This window comes from Mandrillus leucophaeus, unplaced genomic scaffold (genome assembly GCF_000951045.1).
Source record: "Mandrillus leucophaeus isolate KB7577 unplaced genomic scaffold, Mleu.le_1.0 Scaffold103, whole genome shotgun sequence".
NCBI classification, from domain to species: Eukaryota; Metazoa; Chordata; class Mammalia; order Primates; family Cercopithecidae; genus Mandrillus; species Mandrillus leucophaeus.
The window spans coordinates 5,706,351-5,723,016 of record NW_012098432.1 but is presented as its reverse complement, the minus strand read 5'-3'; the positions used below and the strand labels follow the sequence as shown (position 1 = coordinate 5,723,016).

At 34.3% G+C, this 16,666-nt stretch overlaps 1 protein-coding gene across 1 annotated transcript; it reads left to right on the top strand.

The window, feature by feature from the left end:
- Positions 1–4,263: 4,263 nt before the first annotated feature.
- On the top strand, positions 4,264–16,666 carry ASB17 (ankyrin repeat and SOCS box containing 17). The gene is made up of 3 exons (XM_011977872.1): positions 4,264–4,804; positions 14,059–14,338; positions 16,381–16,666. The coding sequence occupies exons 1-3, from the start codon at positions 4,404–4,406 to the stop codon at positions 16,585–16,587; spliced, it is 888 nt and encodes a 295-aa protein (XP_011833262.1). The 5' UTR covers positions 4,264–4,403; the 3' UTR covers positions 16,588–16,666.

The window sequence follows — 16,666 nt, the reverse complement described above, 5'->3', positions numbered from 1 at the left end:
GGCCAAGCCTGGTAAAAGGGCTAATACAAGCTGAGTATCCCAATCCAAAATGCTTGTGATCAGAGTGTTTCAGATTTTGAATTTGTTTCAAATTTTGGAATTTTTACATACATATACATAATGAGATATCTTGGGAATGAGATCCAAGTTTAAACATGAAATTCATTTATGTTCCATATACATTTTATATATATAGCCTAAGTTAAATTTATACAATATTAAAATAATTTTATGCATGAAACGAAGTTTGTGTACATTGAATCATCAGAAAGCAAACATGTCAGGTGTGGAATTTTCCACTTTTGATGTCATATCAGAGCCACAAAAGTTTCAAATCTTGGAGCATTTTGGATTTTGGATTTTCAGATTAGGGATGCTCAACCTGTGTAAACTTTATAGAGTAGATAGAATAGAACTTCTACAAGCTTAATTTTATATAATTATGTAACAACTGTACTACTGAATCCATCAAAGTCATTCTTAACTGACATTTGTTTTGTAGTTTGCTGAGACTATACAAACCTGTCACTCATCTATGACTTACCTATAAATCCCATTTCTGGAGAAAGTGCTTAGCTGGTCAACTTTGTCCTTGGCATCTCTCCTTAGGTAGGTGACTACTTCAGTTGTCTAGTGCTGTTGTGCTACACCTTTTATGCTTTCCTAATTTGTAAATCAATGCACTCAGATTTTCCTGATATGCTTCCCTCTTATTAACAAAATGTAGCTGCACCGAGCCAGGTTATAGGCTTAGGAATACAATCAAAACAAATTACTTCAAGCATTAGTTAGTAATAATGATTTCAAGTATAACAACTAGGTCTGAAATGCCCTAACATAAAAGAATAAGTGAGTAGAAATTTCAGGCAGCATTTGGGACCTATATAGCTTTTGGCCTACTTACAACACATAAAGGCCAACATTCAATCTATGTTTAGGTTATGCAATCTTAAGTACTGAGAAGCCCAGGTAAGATATTTAGTTGAAACTCATTCTTTCTCAATCATTAGCATATAATGTATGAAATATGTATGTAACATTTTTCTTTCTTTAAGTCAGGACATTTATTAAAGCATGGAATATATTTCAGTGCCATTAGACTTCTAATTATTTTACTGAGGGCTTTCTAGAAATATGAAATGTATAAGATATACTCTAGTATAGATGTTATAGCTATACCAAAGTTTGAAGGCAGCTGAATGCAAAGAACATGAACTGTGGATACAACTTTGGTTCACATCACTGCCACTCACTAGCTGCATAACCTTGGGCAAGTGGCTTAACCAATCGAAACTTCAGATTCCTCAACCATAAAATGGGTAAAATAAAACAAATTATGATGATTAAATGAGAAAAAAGCATATAAAGCACCCACCTAGTACAATGTAAGTACTCAAGAACTCAGTACATGTTAGCTAGTGTTATTAATTAGTAGGTTGTCTACTGTATATATTTTTGATGTTTATATTAGCAGTGAAAATAACTTTAAAAATATATATTTTTTTTGAGGCAGAGTCTCACTCACTCTGTCACCTGGGCTGGCATGCAATGGCACGATCTTGGCTCACTGCAACCTCCGCATCCCAGGTTCAAGTCATTCTCCTGCCTCAGCCTCCCAAGTAGCTGGGATTACAGGTGCACACCACCACAGCCAGCTAATTTTTTTGTATTTTTAATAGAGACAGGGTTTCATCATGTTAGCCAGGCTGTTCTCAAACTCTTGACCTCAAGTGATCTGCCTGTCTTAGCCTCCCAAAATGCTAGGATTGCAGGCGTGAGCCACTGTGCCCGGCCAACTTTTTAAGAATTTTAAAGAACTAATGCAGTAACAGCTTTGACTTACTATGTTATAGTTATTATTTTCAAAGTGAGCATGACTTGTTTCTTGTAATTTAAAAAAAAACACACTGATATTCAAATTATCAAGAAAGTATAAAGAAAAAACAGAAAAAAATCACTCAAGTTTTCATATCCACAGATTTACATTAATATTACCTTAATGTATATTCTGAATACTTTTTCTCCAAAAGCAGGATTAACCTACTATCTATCTTCTGCTTTTTGACATACAATTGTAGAGCTCTTGTTTCATGACTGCACTTCATAAACTAGCCATAAAAATGGAAAGGTAGCTCACTTTGGAGAACCAGGGGAGAATAGAGAGAGTCTCTAGCCCTATTTTCTTTGGGTTCAAATTCCAGCTTTATCACTTACTAGACAAATGATCTTAGGAAAGACACTTAAGCTGTACATCTCAGCTTCCTTATCTGTGAAGTAAAAATTAAAGGAGTTAATATATAAAGCACTTAAAACAGTACCTGATATGTAACAAGTAGGACACAGAGTTAGCATGTATGACCATATATGGTAATACAAAGGTAATAATACTACATTGTTATAGAAATAAAAAGTAACTCATAGAGCAAGACATGTGTAATGTTATCCTATTTGTATAAGAATGACAAATTTTTTTCAGATTAGGTATCTGTATTCTTTTTTTAAAAAAGACAAAATTTTATACACACATAAGCAAAAACATTTGAAAGGCTATACACAAAACTGCTAGCATGATTATCTCGGGGAGGAATTGTTGCTGGCTCTATAATGTTTCAACTTTTTATAAGTTTTATGTATTGTATTAAAAATCAGTAAAACAGTTTAATTAAAAAAAAAAAAACAGAAAAAGTGAAAGAAAACAACGAAACTTGGTTTTTAGAAAGATGACAATATGTAGTTAGTTTAATTAGGTTGTCCAGCTGGGAAAAGACAGTTTAGAGTTTACAAAATAAAATGCAATATTAGTAGACGCATATTATAGTAAATCTAAAGGCATAATTTTTTCTTACTAAAGAGACATTATTCACTATTTAAAGAAAAACATGCAAAAGGAAAAATAATATATTTAATTACCTTTAAAAACGCTAATACATACACCCAAGGTTGTTAAGACTGATCACTCTGTGAATGGTATAAAAAGGTGGCTGAAACATTAACTACAGAATAATGATAAAAACAACCATAACATCTTTCCCCTTTATTGTAGTGGGGCAAGGACACCATATCAAACTTGACGTACCTTTAATGCCTGAATTGTATACATTCTGCCTGGTTTATAGGGAACAATTTCTGTAAAATTTAAAATTCAAAAAAAGACCTGATGCAGTGGCTCACGTCTCTAATCCCAACACTTTGAGAGGCCAAGGCAGGCGGATCACGAGGTCAGGAGTTCAAGGCCAGCCTGGCCAACATGGTGAAACCCTGTCTCTACTAAAATACAAAAATTATCTGGGTGTGGTGGTGCGCACCTGTAATCCAAGCTGCTCCGGAGGCTGAGGCAGGAGAATTGCTTGAACCCGAGAGACAAAGGTTGTAGTAAGCCGAGATCACACCATTGCACTCCAGCTGAGGCAATAGAGTGAGACACCGTCTCAACAACAACAACAAAAATCTAAAACAAAGTTTTTAAATTTTGGTTAATATTGCATGACATTCTTTCTCTTTGGGAATGAATATATTGGCAAGTTACTTAACCTATGTAAGCCTTAGTTAGGCACAGTGCCTCAAGTCTGTAATCCTAGCACTTTGGGAGGCTGAGGCAGGGGGATAACAGGCTCGGGAATTCAAGACCAGCCTGGCCAACATGGCATAACTCTGTTTCTACAAAAAATACAAAAATTAGCTGGGCATGGCGGTGCATGCCTGTAGTCCCAGTTGTTTGGGAAGCTGAGGTGAGAGAAAGCTTGAGCCCAGGAGGTCAAGGCCGCAGTGAGCCATGATCATACCACTGCACTCCAGCCTGGGTGACAGGGTGAGACCCTGTCTCAAAAAACAAAAAACAACAAAAAAATTATCTGTGTAAGCCTCAATTTCCTCAACTATAAGATAGGGGAAATAACTGGTGAGGATTAAGCGAGAGCATACAGTATTCATGCAGAACATGAGAACAACACTTGAATTTATTCACTCTAGCAATCGTTGTCTGCTTACATAATAGCCTACAAAGGATAATCAATCTGTTTATTACTATTATGTAGTCTACTGAAGAAACATGCAGAACTTGAGAAACAATGCAGACTACCCTCAACTGAATTCTTAGAAAATTAAATATATTGTATCTTAGCTTTCACGTTTGCCATTTCTGTCCAATATGTCTCTTTCAAATGTTACCAGTTACATATAATATCCCCTCTGACTTATGCTGGTGACCTCTACCTATTGTGGAGGAATCTCCACCTATTGTGATGTCATCCAGTACTTTGTGGTAATATTTATTTTTTCTGGTTACAGTTTAAAGGGCACTTCTGTTTGTGGAGTAAAGCCTACCACATTATCAAAATATGTAACTGGAAGATTACAGTATGCTTACCTCTGATTTTATTTCTATACTGCTGCTATAAGTAACAATGAGTAAATCTACTAAATTATGTCGTAAGACTTCTTGTCCAAGGAGCAATATATTCTGCAATCTCCTTGACAAAATTGTTAAAAGACCCTCCCTACAATTTTTGGGTCAGTGGGGATATCACTGTTATGAACCAAGGATTTACAGATCACTGGCCAAAATTCTGAGATATGTGGATTTGGATGGTTTTGACGCACTACTCACAGATTACATTGCATTTGTGGAAAAATCAGGATACCGTTTTGAAGTAAGTTTTAACCTCGACTTTACTGAAATATGTGTGAATACAATTCTGTACTGGGTTTTTGCCAGAAAAGGTAATCCTGACTTTGTGGAATTACTTCTCAAGAAGACAAAAGACTATGTTCAAGACAGAAGTTGTAACCTGGCACTGATATGGAGGTAATAATCTCATACGTTTTCACTATAGAACAAGAAAATTTATCTTTAGGAGAGTAGAGTGCTTCTTTTTTCTAAAATTAACATGTATAGTGGCTATATGTGAAGTAAGGAATTCTCACCTAATTGTTTGACCAGTTGTTCACTCCTTCACTCCTTCATTATGTATTGCATTTTAATTTATATGTAAATTATTATGTACCAATAAATCATTAGTGATTCTGCTCTACACAGCTTACATGTTAGGGCTAAACAACATGTTTCTCTAACTAAACAGAGACACTATATTGTGTAATACTATGATCTATTTCTGAGAATCCTGAGGTTTTATATTTGTATATGTTTATAAGCTGACTTTCAAAGTACAATCGGGAATATGCACAAATATTCACATAGTAATACTTATTAAACACAATAGTTCCCTATTTGTGTGTTAAACGTTGATAAATTGGACTCCAAATTCTCCAAATTTGAGCACAATGAAGGTCAAGTACCTGATGCTATCGATAATAGAACCAAATTTTTATTGTCTTCACATGTCAATCTACCTAATGCGTACTACTGAGGATCTTATGAAAATAAAATCTCCAGTGTATCCTCTTTGTGGCGCCTGTAATATAGATTTTAAAGTTACCTAGTTTGCACTAACTTTAATTTATTCTTTGGTTTTAGATATTCATCTGAATAAAACATTCATGTGTTCATTCATTCAGCAAAATATTTATTAATCATATTATTATGTATGCAGCTCTGTACTAGGTGCAATGATAAATGCATGTATGCAATGAAAAACAAAATTGACAAGATCAGTTAAAGACTAAACCAATTTAGGTTCTGCCTAAAGTAGAGTTTTTCCCTGATTGTGTATCCTATGGTACTGGAGAACCACTAGATTTCATTACTTAATGATTACTAAAGTACATGAACTGATAGCTGTGGTTTGGAAACAACAATAAACAAAACTACCACACAGTACTTTGTGTTTTAAGTAACGATTATATTTGTAATTACAGCAGAAATCAGCAAATCTTCTAAAGCTAACTGTCACTAGCTGGGCTAAAAAGTGCCTGTCTATAGCCCTGGAAGGCCCATGGGAAAGAAAAATTGAGTCAAACAGAGGGAGAGAGAATAAATTTTTTAAAATTAAAAATGGAAGCAGAGAGGAGAAAGCTGTAAGGAAAATGAAACAGCGAAACACAGTGGAGCATGATAGAGTGCTATTAACAACTGTCTTAAGACAGGTTTAAAATTAATAAATTTCAACTTAGATGCATCCATTGTATCCGTGTAAAACCCATTACAGGCCAATTCTATGGATCGCAACATCATTTGCATAAATGTAAAATCCATTACAGGCCAATTCTATGGATTGCGACATGATTTGAACTTTTCAAAATCATAGAATTTTAAATTTGGATGCAGCCTAAGAATTCATTAGCAGACCTTTACCCTGGACAGCAACCCTCTGTAGGGCATCACTGGTTGATGCTCACTGGTCTCTTCTTAAACAATTCTAGTAGTCGTGAGTTAACTACTTCCTGAGGTAAACCATTCCTTTGCCTTGGGGTCCTTGTTTTTCCTAGTGTTATATATATAGTTATATATATATAGTTATATATATAGTTATACATACATATATATACATGTTATACATAGTTATATATGTTATATATATAATTAAAACTAATATAAATATAACTAGTTATATAAATATATAAATATAACTAGTCATAATAGTTATATAACTATATAAGTAGTTGTATATATAACTATTTGAATATATATAATATATGTAGTCACATGACTTTAAATATGATGTATATGCCAATGACTCTCAAATCTTTATCCCCAGTGTTGACTTTGCCTCTGAGCTCTGAACTCCTTCTATATTTAATTAATTGACATTGCCACATGGCATCTCAAACTGAATAGAAACAAAGCAGAATACTGATCTAATGCACCCCCCTTTCTGCCAACCTTTTCCTTCCCCAGAATTCCCCCCAACCCCCGATTAACAGTACCTGTTTCTCTACCATGTGGCTCAAGGCAGAAATCTAGGATTTATTCTTGATTCTTTCCTTTGCTTCAACACATCAGTAAGTCCTTTTATCTCCAAAATATATCCCAATCATTTCTATTTCTTTTCGTCTCCTTTCATCTCTTCCATTTCAAATCTAGGTGAACCCACCATCACCTCTTGCATAGAAAACTGGAATAGACTTTTAAAGAGTCATCCAGCTTCCACTCTTCCCTGTCAACTCCTGTAATCTGTTATTGACTCAGAAGCCTGAGTGACCTTTTAAAAACACAAAATGGCTCATATCAACCATAGTTAAAATCCTCCAGTTTTTCCACTACAATGATTTTATACAAGGGGTATAGAATTCAAACAATACCCCCTTTTTAAAAAACCCTATATGAAAGATCACTCTGTATTTCTCCGAAACCCAATCTCATATTACTCTCCCTTTTGAACACTATATTCCAGCCACACAAACCTTTCTGTTTCTTGAACATCTTCAAGTTCATTCCTGCCATAAGGCCTCATAATACACTCCCTCTGTCCGAAAATCTATTCACTTGGGTCTTCCTCCTCATCAGCTAGGTCACAGTATAAATATCATCTTCTCAAAGAGGCCTTTCCTACTCACACAATCTAAAGAAGCCACTCAGTCATTATATTATTTTACTTTAATGTTCTGCACCTGCTGATCACTGACCTGTTTACCTACTGTTGTTCCTTTTTTCATTGGTTTGCTCACGATCTATCCTCGCGGATAGAGTGTGTAGAACTATGTCAGATACATAGCAACTGCTCAATCAGGATTTTGTTGAGTGAGTGAATTTTGAAACAGTTTTATTTGATTCTTCTTTCCTGTACTGCACTGAAGTCTTGCATTTCTCCAACCCTGCCCCTGTAGCTATAAAGATCAGTCTGCTAACTTTTCTACACGAAAACTTCTCAAATATTTGAATACACCTATTATGTCCTCATAATGAATACCCCATATTTCCTATTATCTGTTGTTCTTTACTTCGACAACATCATTCTTTGGTCATCCTCCCTGTTGACACTCTAATTTGATAATTTCCCTATTATATCTCCCTGGAGGAGAGGAGATAGAATTAACAAGGGAAAGAAACTTAAGTTTGTTCATTTTCACCACAAACCTGCAAAAATCATCTAAATGCCACAGTGTGACAGATTGTAGGTGGCTAAAGGGAGAAGATATCATTCCATTCAAATAACAATAATAAATATTAAGCATTTTCTAAGTGCCAGACACTATGTTATTTATTGGGGATACAAAAACAAAGTAGACATATTTTCTGATTTTAGAGAGCTCATATACTAGTAAGTGAGGCATAAATGTAAACAGCAATTATAAACACACTCTAGGTACAAAAATAGAAGCATGTACAGGTAGAGAGAGCAGAGAAGGAAATTGTTAACACCATTAGGGAGGAGTAGGTATCTGAGAAGGCTCAATAGAATAGATGATGTCTTAAACCGATTTTTAAAAGATAGCAAAGAGTTTTTTATTTCTTTCTCTACAAGACACATAGTCTATATAGAAGGAGGATGACTGAAACTAAGGGAGATACAAACAATATTGTTGTATCCTATGACTAAAAGCAGTTTAGTAATAGCTAGAGAGTGAGATAGGAATCAGGTAGTAAGAGAAATGAAGACTGGAATTGAAAGAAGGAAGGATTTTGTAGGCCTGACTGAGGAAGATGAAATTTACACCATGAATAATGCCTGGCCAGTGAAAGTCAACTTGTGGAATTAAAAAGATGCATCAGCCCCATTTGAAGACTGGATTTTGGGAAAATAGGCTGCAGCTATGGCCGGGAAACCAGTTAGTAGAATACTCAAGCACTCCAAGTATAATGTTCTATGCAGGAAGTGTTGGGGGAAAGTGATCTAATTTTTTTAAAACGAAATGGTTAGAGAAGATCACTGAGGCTGAATTTGCATAACATGCAAAGTGTGTGTACTTAGTTTGCATGTGTATTTATAATAGTTTTGAGGGGAGAACTAATTCTGCTCGGCCAACATCCCTCCCAACTTCTGGTCGCCCTTTGATACTACAACTGTTCAGGTAAATTATAATGAGAACTTAAACTAAAACAGTAGCAGTGGGAGAAAGGAGAGAGATTTTTAGATAGAATAACAAGACACGGTAAGTGATCAGAATTGGAAGATCTAAGAGAAGAAACAGTTAAACTTCAAATTTCTAAATTTTGAGAGTGGTTGAAAGTTGTATTAGTTTCCTGTTGCTGCTGCAACAAATTGCCACAAGCTTAGTGTCTTAAAACAACACAAATTTATAGTTTAGTTCTTATAGTTCCAGAGTTCAAAAGTCCAAAATAAGTCTTATAGAGCTAAATCAAATTGTTAGTAGGCCTGGTCCCTTATGGAGGTTTTAGGGAAGAATCTGTTTCCTTGCCTTTGCCAGCTTTCAGAGGCCATCTACATTCCTTGACTGATGGCCTCTTCATCTTCAAAGCTAACACTGTAATGTCATAATCTTATTCATTGACTCTCCTTCCAGCGTTCTCTGTACTTATAAGGACTCTTGCAATTACATTGGGCACACCTAGTTAATCTCCCACCTCAAGATCTTCATCATATCTGCAAAATCCTATTTGCCATACTGAGGGGCCATTATTCAGCCCACCAAAATGGTCATACCACAAACTTATCAAGGTAAAATATTTTTTAAAAACCTATAAAATCAGTTTTGGACACATGAGTTTGCACTGCCTAATGGATATCGAGGTAGAGATGTGCAGTACATGGCTAGATATACAGTGCCATCCTTAATCTTCTCTTACATCTCACATCTATGTTAGGATATCTGTTGGTTCTACCTGCAAATAATATAAAGCATCTGGCTGTCTCCACTACTATGTTCCAAGCTAAGTGATTTCCTTCCTTCTTTAACAAATTCTCAACAAAGGGCAGATCACATTACCCTTCTATTCAAAACCTCCAATGACTTGTCATTTTGGTTTAGAGTAAAAGGTGAGGTTCTTACAGTGATCCTTAAGGCTCTAAATAACGTGGCATCCCATTATCTCTGCCCTCTTTCAGCCACACTGGTTCCCTTATTCTTCCTTCATCACTCCAGGCACACTCTCCCGCCATAGGGCCCTGAAATATCCAAATGCTTAACTTCCTCGCCTCCTTCTGGTCTTTGTTCAAATGCCACTTTTCAAAGATGTACTCTTCCATCATCTTATTTAATATTTAAAGATGCCCTGACTGTACCCGCCCACAGCATATCCATATTTCTTATTCTGCTCGACTTATTCTTTTTTCCAAGCACTCATCACCTTCTAACATAAAATGTGCTTGTTTACTATGTTCATGCTATATTGTTGTTAATCATCACTGTAATATAAGCAAGAGAGTAGGGATCTTCATTTTGTTTCCGGATATATCCCAAGCACCTAAAACAGTTCCTGGCATATAGTATGCATTCAATATTTGTTGAAATAAATAAATGGACAGGGACTGAAGTTATGATCATAAATAAAATTGCCTGGGAATAGTCAAATAAAATTGGTCTAAAGGCCATGCATATTTACTTAGATGTCGAGGGCAGAGGAAGAGGAGCCAGTGAAAGATAGTTGAGGAGAAATAGCCAAAGAGATAAATGAGTAACTTGGAGAGACTAGCCCAACTGAGTAAAAGGAAAACATAGTTTTAAGAAAGACAACTGTGTGAAATATCACACACATAAAATTATTCTGGAGAAGCACCTATCAAATTTTTCAGTTAGAAATTGAAGGAGAATGAGAAGGGAAAAAATTAGAAATAATTATAGCTAAAAACGGAATCATTCTCTGCATGTCTATATGGAAATATTATGCCCCATTTCATAAGCATTATGACAGGTTTTCAGATACCAAAGGTTCAGTTCATTAACCTCACATTTAAAAACTAATTCTTGCTTTGCTTGCTGCACTTCATCCATATAAGTACTGCTATAATTAACTGTCAGTACAGATTAAGCAAATTCTGGTTTACAGTAATATACTCTTTAAACATGAGGATTAATCATATGTCGTTTGGGTACAGATTAGACTTTTAAATCTCATTTTAAACCTATTTGAGTTTTAGTCATGTTTTCAACATTTTTCAGTATTCATTCAGTGTCTTCTAAAGGTAATGTCAATCTTAATATCTTAGAATCAACTAATATCTCAAAATCTTAATAATGACCACTTATGGTATATTTTGCCTCTGAGTCTCCAGAATTCCCATACTTATAAGGTTCTTAAGTCAAATATTTTCTTAAGAACAAGCAAGACAAATACATTAAATTGCCTTTGAAAAGTTTAAGTGATTACACATCAACAAAAATCTTGTTAGGTCTGAAAGCTACAGGATAAATTCAAGGAATTTTTTACTATCACATATATAGTCAAAATTTTCAGTAAAAAAAGTTCAATGAACAAATATTTGAGTGCCTAATATGGGCCAAGCATTGTTCTAGGCACTTAAATATGTAGTAGTCAACTAAGATGAAATTATTGTCTTTCAGAAGCTTACAATTTTGTAAATTGTTCTGCTTATCCATTTATTTTGAAGATGAGAAAATGAAAGTTTAGAGGTGTTAAATAAGTTTTCCAAAAGATCAAATTTAATGTAGTTAGGTACAAAGTGCCCTGAGGAGTGTGAGATACATCTGGGTAATCAAAGAAGACTTCACAAAAGAGTTTATTAGACAAGGTCTCATAAAGATGAGTTAGACTTATCGCAGAATTGGAAAAAAAAAAAAAAGGCGGAGGAGAAGAACATATACAAAGCAAAGAAATGGGAAAGACCTGGATGCAGTAGCAGTTTGGGAAACTGCTTACCAATGATAGATAATATAGAAAGATACGTAGTTTAGAAGTTCTCCATGTGTTGGAAGTATTTGTAAAAAAGATGAGATGCCCAGGACATTATTGGTCTGGAGATGATTCCACGAGAGAGAGAGGAAATAATACATATCCACATTTATACATACGTACACACAGAAATATCCTCTCTCTCTTTCTATATGTGTGTGCATATGTGTGTATACATATGTATATGTATGTATAGTGCCAGTGACGGAGTTATGACAAAAACCTGCATCTTGATTTCTAAAATGTTACTTTGCACTACACATCACTATTTTTTAAATTACAAAATCCTGGCATTTCAGAGTTTGGTGAAGCTTTGGGGATAAACTAGTTGGTCCAGTGACTTTCCAACTACACTTTTTGGAGACCTGAATGAGGAACTAGTAGGGGTAAGGGCTCTAGGACTTCCACCAGAAAAACTCTTTTTTCTTAGTTTTGTCAGATTCTTCAAAAACAACTTGAAAAAAGCTCATCTATTACAAAACATTTATCTTCTATAGCTAGTTCTGGTATAGCAATCCTCCAATGCTGGTTTATGTTTGTGCCTAAAACATTCCTTCAAATCTTTTTATTGGAAAACACCTACTAATCTTTCAAATCTTAGTTTCTGGATAACCTATAGGAAATGACTATTTCAGATAGAGTTAAGTACCCCTCCTCAGTGCTTCTATATAACCTGAGCATGCTTCTATCATTGTGATTATCACCTTGTATTGTATTAATACAATTTCTTGTGTTTTCCTTACTAGATGGTAATAGTCAAGAACTATATCTTTCATCTCTGTGTATCTACTCCTTAGTACACTCTAGGCAAGCAAGTGTTAAATAAATTAGGTAATGAAGGAATGAGCAAATGAGTACATAAATGCTTGTGGAAACGGATGTAAAGAGGCCAACTTGCCCAACAATCACACAGCCAATTCAGAGTCAAACCTTGGAACCTAGAACACTTGTCTCTACTGTTTATACCATTATACCATGCTGCCTCCCATTTTACCTAAGTACTATATATGTAGTCTTAAAGTTCCCCTTTTTGCATAAGACTTTCCTTGCTCTGAGTAGTTGCCTAAAACCAGTATTTATGCTTCGTGTACTGCCCTGCAGTATTTTATTAGGCCAGTCAAGAGAATTCTACAGACAAAAATCATTAATAAAGTTTCCCTTTCATTAGCCTAAAAACCATATTACTTGGCAAAATTATGGCTTGCTAACATAAAATCCCCTGTGGTCAACGACACCACAGTAATATTTACTCTGACCAAAATAACAGCATAAAAGTCTATTAAATCAAACAACTGCAAGAAGTATATACCATTTTAAAAAATGAAGTTTTCATTTCCATCATAAGGGAAGAGAAATTTTTAAGTCTAGCCATCATGTGACACTCTAGGGAAAACAAGATTTCAGAGCAGACTCAAAATTTTACTCAAGAAGAAAAATTCTGCCCTTGAGGGACCTGATATGGTTCTCATTATAATTTACATTTCCTAAGCCCAACCAACTCTAATTTTATTAGAGTGAAAAATGTAGAATTAAGATAGTTGTATTTATTCCTTTCCTAATCTCCAAACTCAATTCAAGCTCATGTCTGGTACATGATCAAGAAGAACAAAAACAAAAAGATATGCAAATGATCACATAATTCTTTCTATTAATAAAGTTAAATCAAAAAGTTCTGTCCTTCTTTTCCATTTTATTTTTTCCAGAGCTACATCAGTTTTGTAATACTGTCCTAAGCTGTATAAATTTCTCAACTAGAATTGCTATGACTAAAAGTAAACACTTTACATATATTATAAATTGGTTTTGTTTATTTTTACAACATAAATGGGGTTTAAGTGTTTGGTAGGAGTTTTCTTTTAACCTTCAGTTTGGTCTAGATTCACAGAGTGGAAAACTCCTTTTAAGAAATATATAGGTTGGGGACAGGGGCTCACGCCTGTAATCCCAGCACTTTGGGAGGCTGAGGCAGGCAGATCACCTGAGGTTGGGAGTTTGAGACCAGACTGACTGACATGAAGAAACACTGTCTCTACTAAAAATACAAAATGAGCTGGGCATGGTTGCATATGCCTGTAATCCCAGCTACTCAAGAGGCTGAGGCAGGAGAATCGCTTGAACCCAGGAGGCAGAGGTTGAGATGAGCGGAGATCATGCCATTGCACTCCAGCCTGAGCAACAAGAGGGAAACTCTATCTCGAAAAAAAAAAAAAAAAAAAAAGAAACATATAAAGTTACATTTAAGACATTTAACACTTAAGATAATACTATTATTTTCCCATTACTAGCAAGATAAAGTGTTTGTCATATTTCTTAATTCTATATCCAATGAGTTTTTTTTGTTTAATTCACAGAACTTTCACACCAGTATACTGTCCAAGTCCATTAAGTGGCATCACACCTCTCTTTTATGTAGCTCAGACAAGACAGTCTAATATCTTCAAAATACTACTGCAATATGGAATCTTAGAAAGAGAAAAAAACCCTATCAACATTGTCTTAACGATAGTACTCTACCCTTCAAGAGTAAGAGTAATGGTTGATCGTGAATTGGCTGACATCCATGAAGATGCCAAAACATGTTTGGTACTATGTTCCAGAGTGCTTTCTGTCATTTCAGTCAAAGAAATAAAGGTAAGAAAACTACTTTTTTAAAAAAAGGGCTCAAATATTAGTGAATCTTAAGATTAAACTGTAAAGGAAAGAATACAGTTAATTTTTAATTTACAGAATATGTCCAGTGACAGATCATTGAGTATATATTAATAAAAATAATAGGGAAAATCTCAAACAGTCCTTTACTTCTTACGTTTTTAGAAATATGAAAGAAAATTAAGTTGTATGTATAGTTCATTTTAGTATTAAGTAGATATATATAATATCCTAATTATATTTTTAAAACTGTTTAAGATGTCTCTGTCCTTTAAAAACTAAATAAAAAAATTTAACAGACCTCCTTTCCAACAGAATATTTCAAAATAAGGGTTACATTTCTCCCCACAAGTACAATCATATGTAAAAAAACAGATTTCTTCCATTCAAGTTCTCAAAGCAACATCAAGTATTATAAAAATATAAATAAAGGCTTAAAATACTTGTTCAAGTGAAAATATCTATCCCTCAGAAATGTGGAGACCTTCTTAATAATAAGGTTTCTGGAATAAATCAAATTTAGAGAAAACAATTAACAGCATATAGGGTACCCTGTCAAAATGAACTGCAAGTGTCAGCATCAAATTGAATTATGCCCACTAGTAGCAAGAAATAAGTCCGTTTAATAGAGAGAAAGCTACCCCTATAAATTTAAACCAATAAAATCAACAAGGAATCCAGTAGTTCCCCTAATCTTTAATGGTGTGACATCAGAAATAAACTCGTAAGAGATATAACTCTACTATTTTTTTTCTTTAATGCCTCAGCAGTGAATATGAATGCCTGAGTCAACTGTAAGCAAAGCAAATTTATCAAATTATTTTGGCAGCCCATTTTTAAAACAATTTTTTTTTTGCATTTTCAGAAACTTGCTTGTCCTTGGTCCAGTATTAATTCTGCATAATTGTTACAGAACATATCAATTCTCAACCAGTTCCATGAATGCTATTCCTGAGATACAACCCTAGTAGAAAAGCACTAGGATAGAGTGAGTTTACCAAAATCATCTGCCTAAGTGGCGAAAAATGTATAGCTGGGTTCCAATCAATTGCAGTTTAATAAAGTAAAATAGCATTGAGCAAGAAGATAAAGAATAGCATTAAAACTGCTTAAAGAACACTTTAAATGCCTCTGTTCTGCATTTCCACACTTCTCACTAGTTTTCCCTATCGCAGCACATATATTTTATTGTAAATATATGTTTAGGTATTTCTACCTCTACACCAGGAGTCTTGTAAGCACAGAGGCTGTGTCTGTTTTACCTACACTAGCAATTATCCCAAGCACATATCACAATGCTAAGCATATATTCTTTAATAGTTAAATAATTGAATAATGAATGCATTATATATGTAATAGATAAACAATAGTATCATGTAGCCTGTGGAGTATATGTTTTAGTGGAGAATATTTCTGTAATACAGCAATGTTTTTTCCTCCTAAGTCAATCTATTAACATTTGACCCCTAATATTAAATATTATAAAAGATGCCTTTCTAAACCTTTAAAAGACATCTTTTCATTTGGACAGGCCTCCTGTCAGACTTTCTTGTGTAGGAAGCATTACTCTACAATAGTTGATATCACCTTGGAAACTTTTAGGACTTCATTGTCTGTGTCCAACCCCAGACTAGTTGAATCAGAAATTGTGGAGTAGGACCTGAGCACTGGTATTTTTTACAGTCTCCCAGATAATTCTATATAGCAAAATTGACCATAACCACTCTTCAGGAAGAAGTTGATAAAATATAAGTACAATCCAACTAAAATTAAAAACTTGATCGGATTCATAGTTGTAAAAAAATTTTGCCTTGTGTCCTTAGACATATAGATTATTTAAAGTTTATCCTTGTGAAAAAAAATGGGAATAAAATACTTGCCTCAAGTAAAAATGCTTTGGAAAAAAGTTATAAGGGTTTTATAAATTTATGGTCTATTTTCTAAATTTAAAAACAAGTGTTAATAATTTGGACCAATCCAAATTACAAAACATTACAAAAGTAAAATATTTTGCTTTTCTTCAGACACAGCTGAGTTTAGGAAGACGTCCAATTATTTCAAATTGGTTTGATTACATTCCTTCAACAAGATACAAAGATCCATGTGAACTATTACATCTTTGCAGACTAACCATCAGGAATCAACTATTAACCAACAATATGCTCCCAGATGGAATATTTTCACTTCTAATTCCTGCTCGTCTACAAAACTATCTGAATTTAGAAATCTAACATACGTCAATGTCCTAAGTTCCTTAACAATGCTTACAAATGTATGGCTTAGAAGTTAATAAAAATTAACTTCATGTAA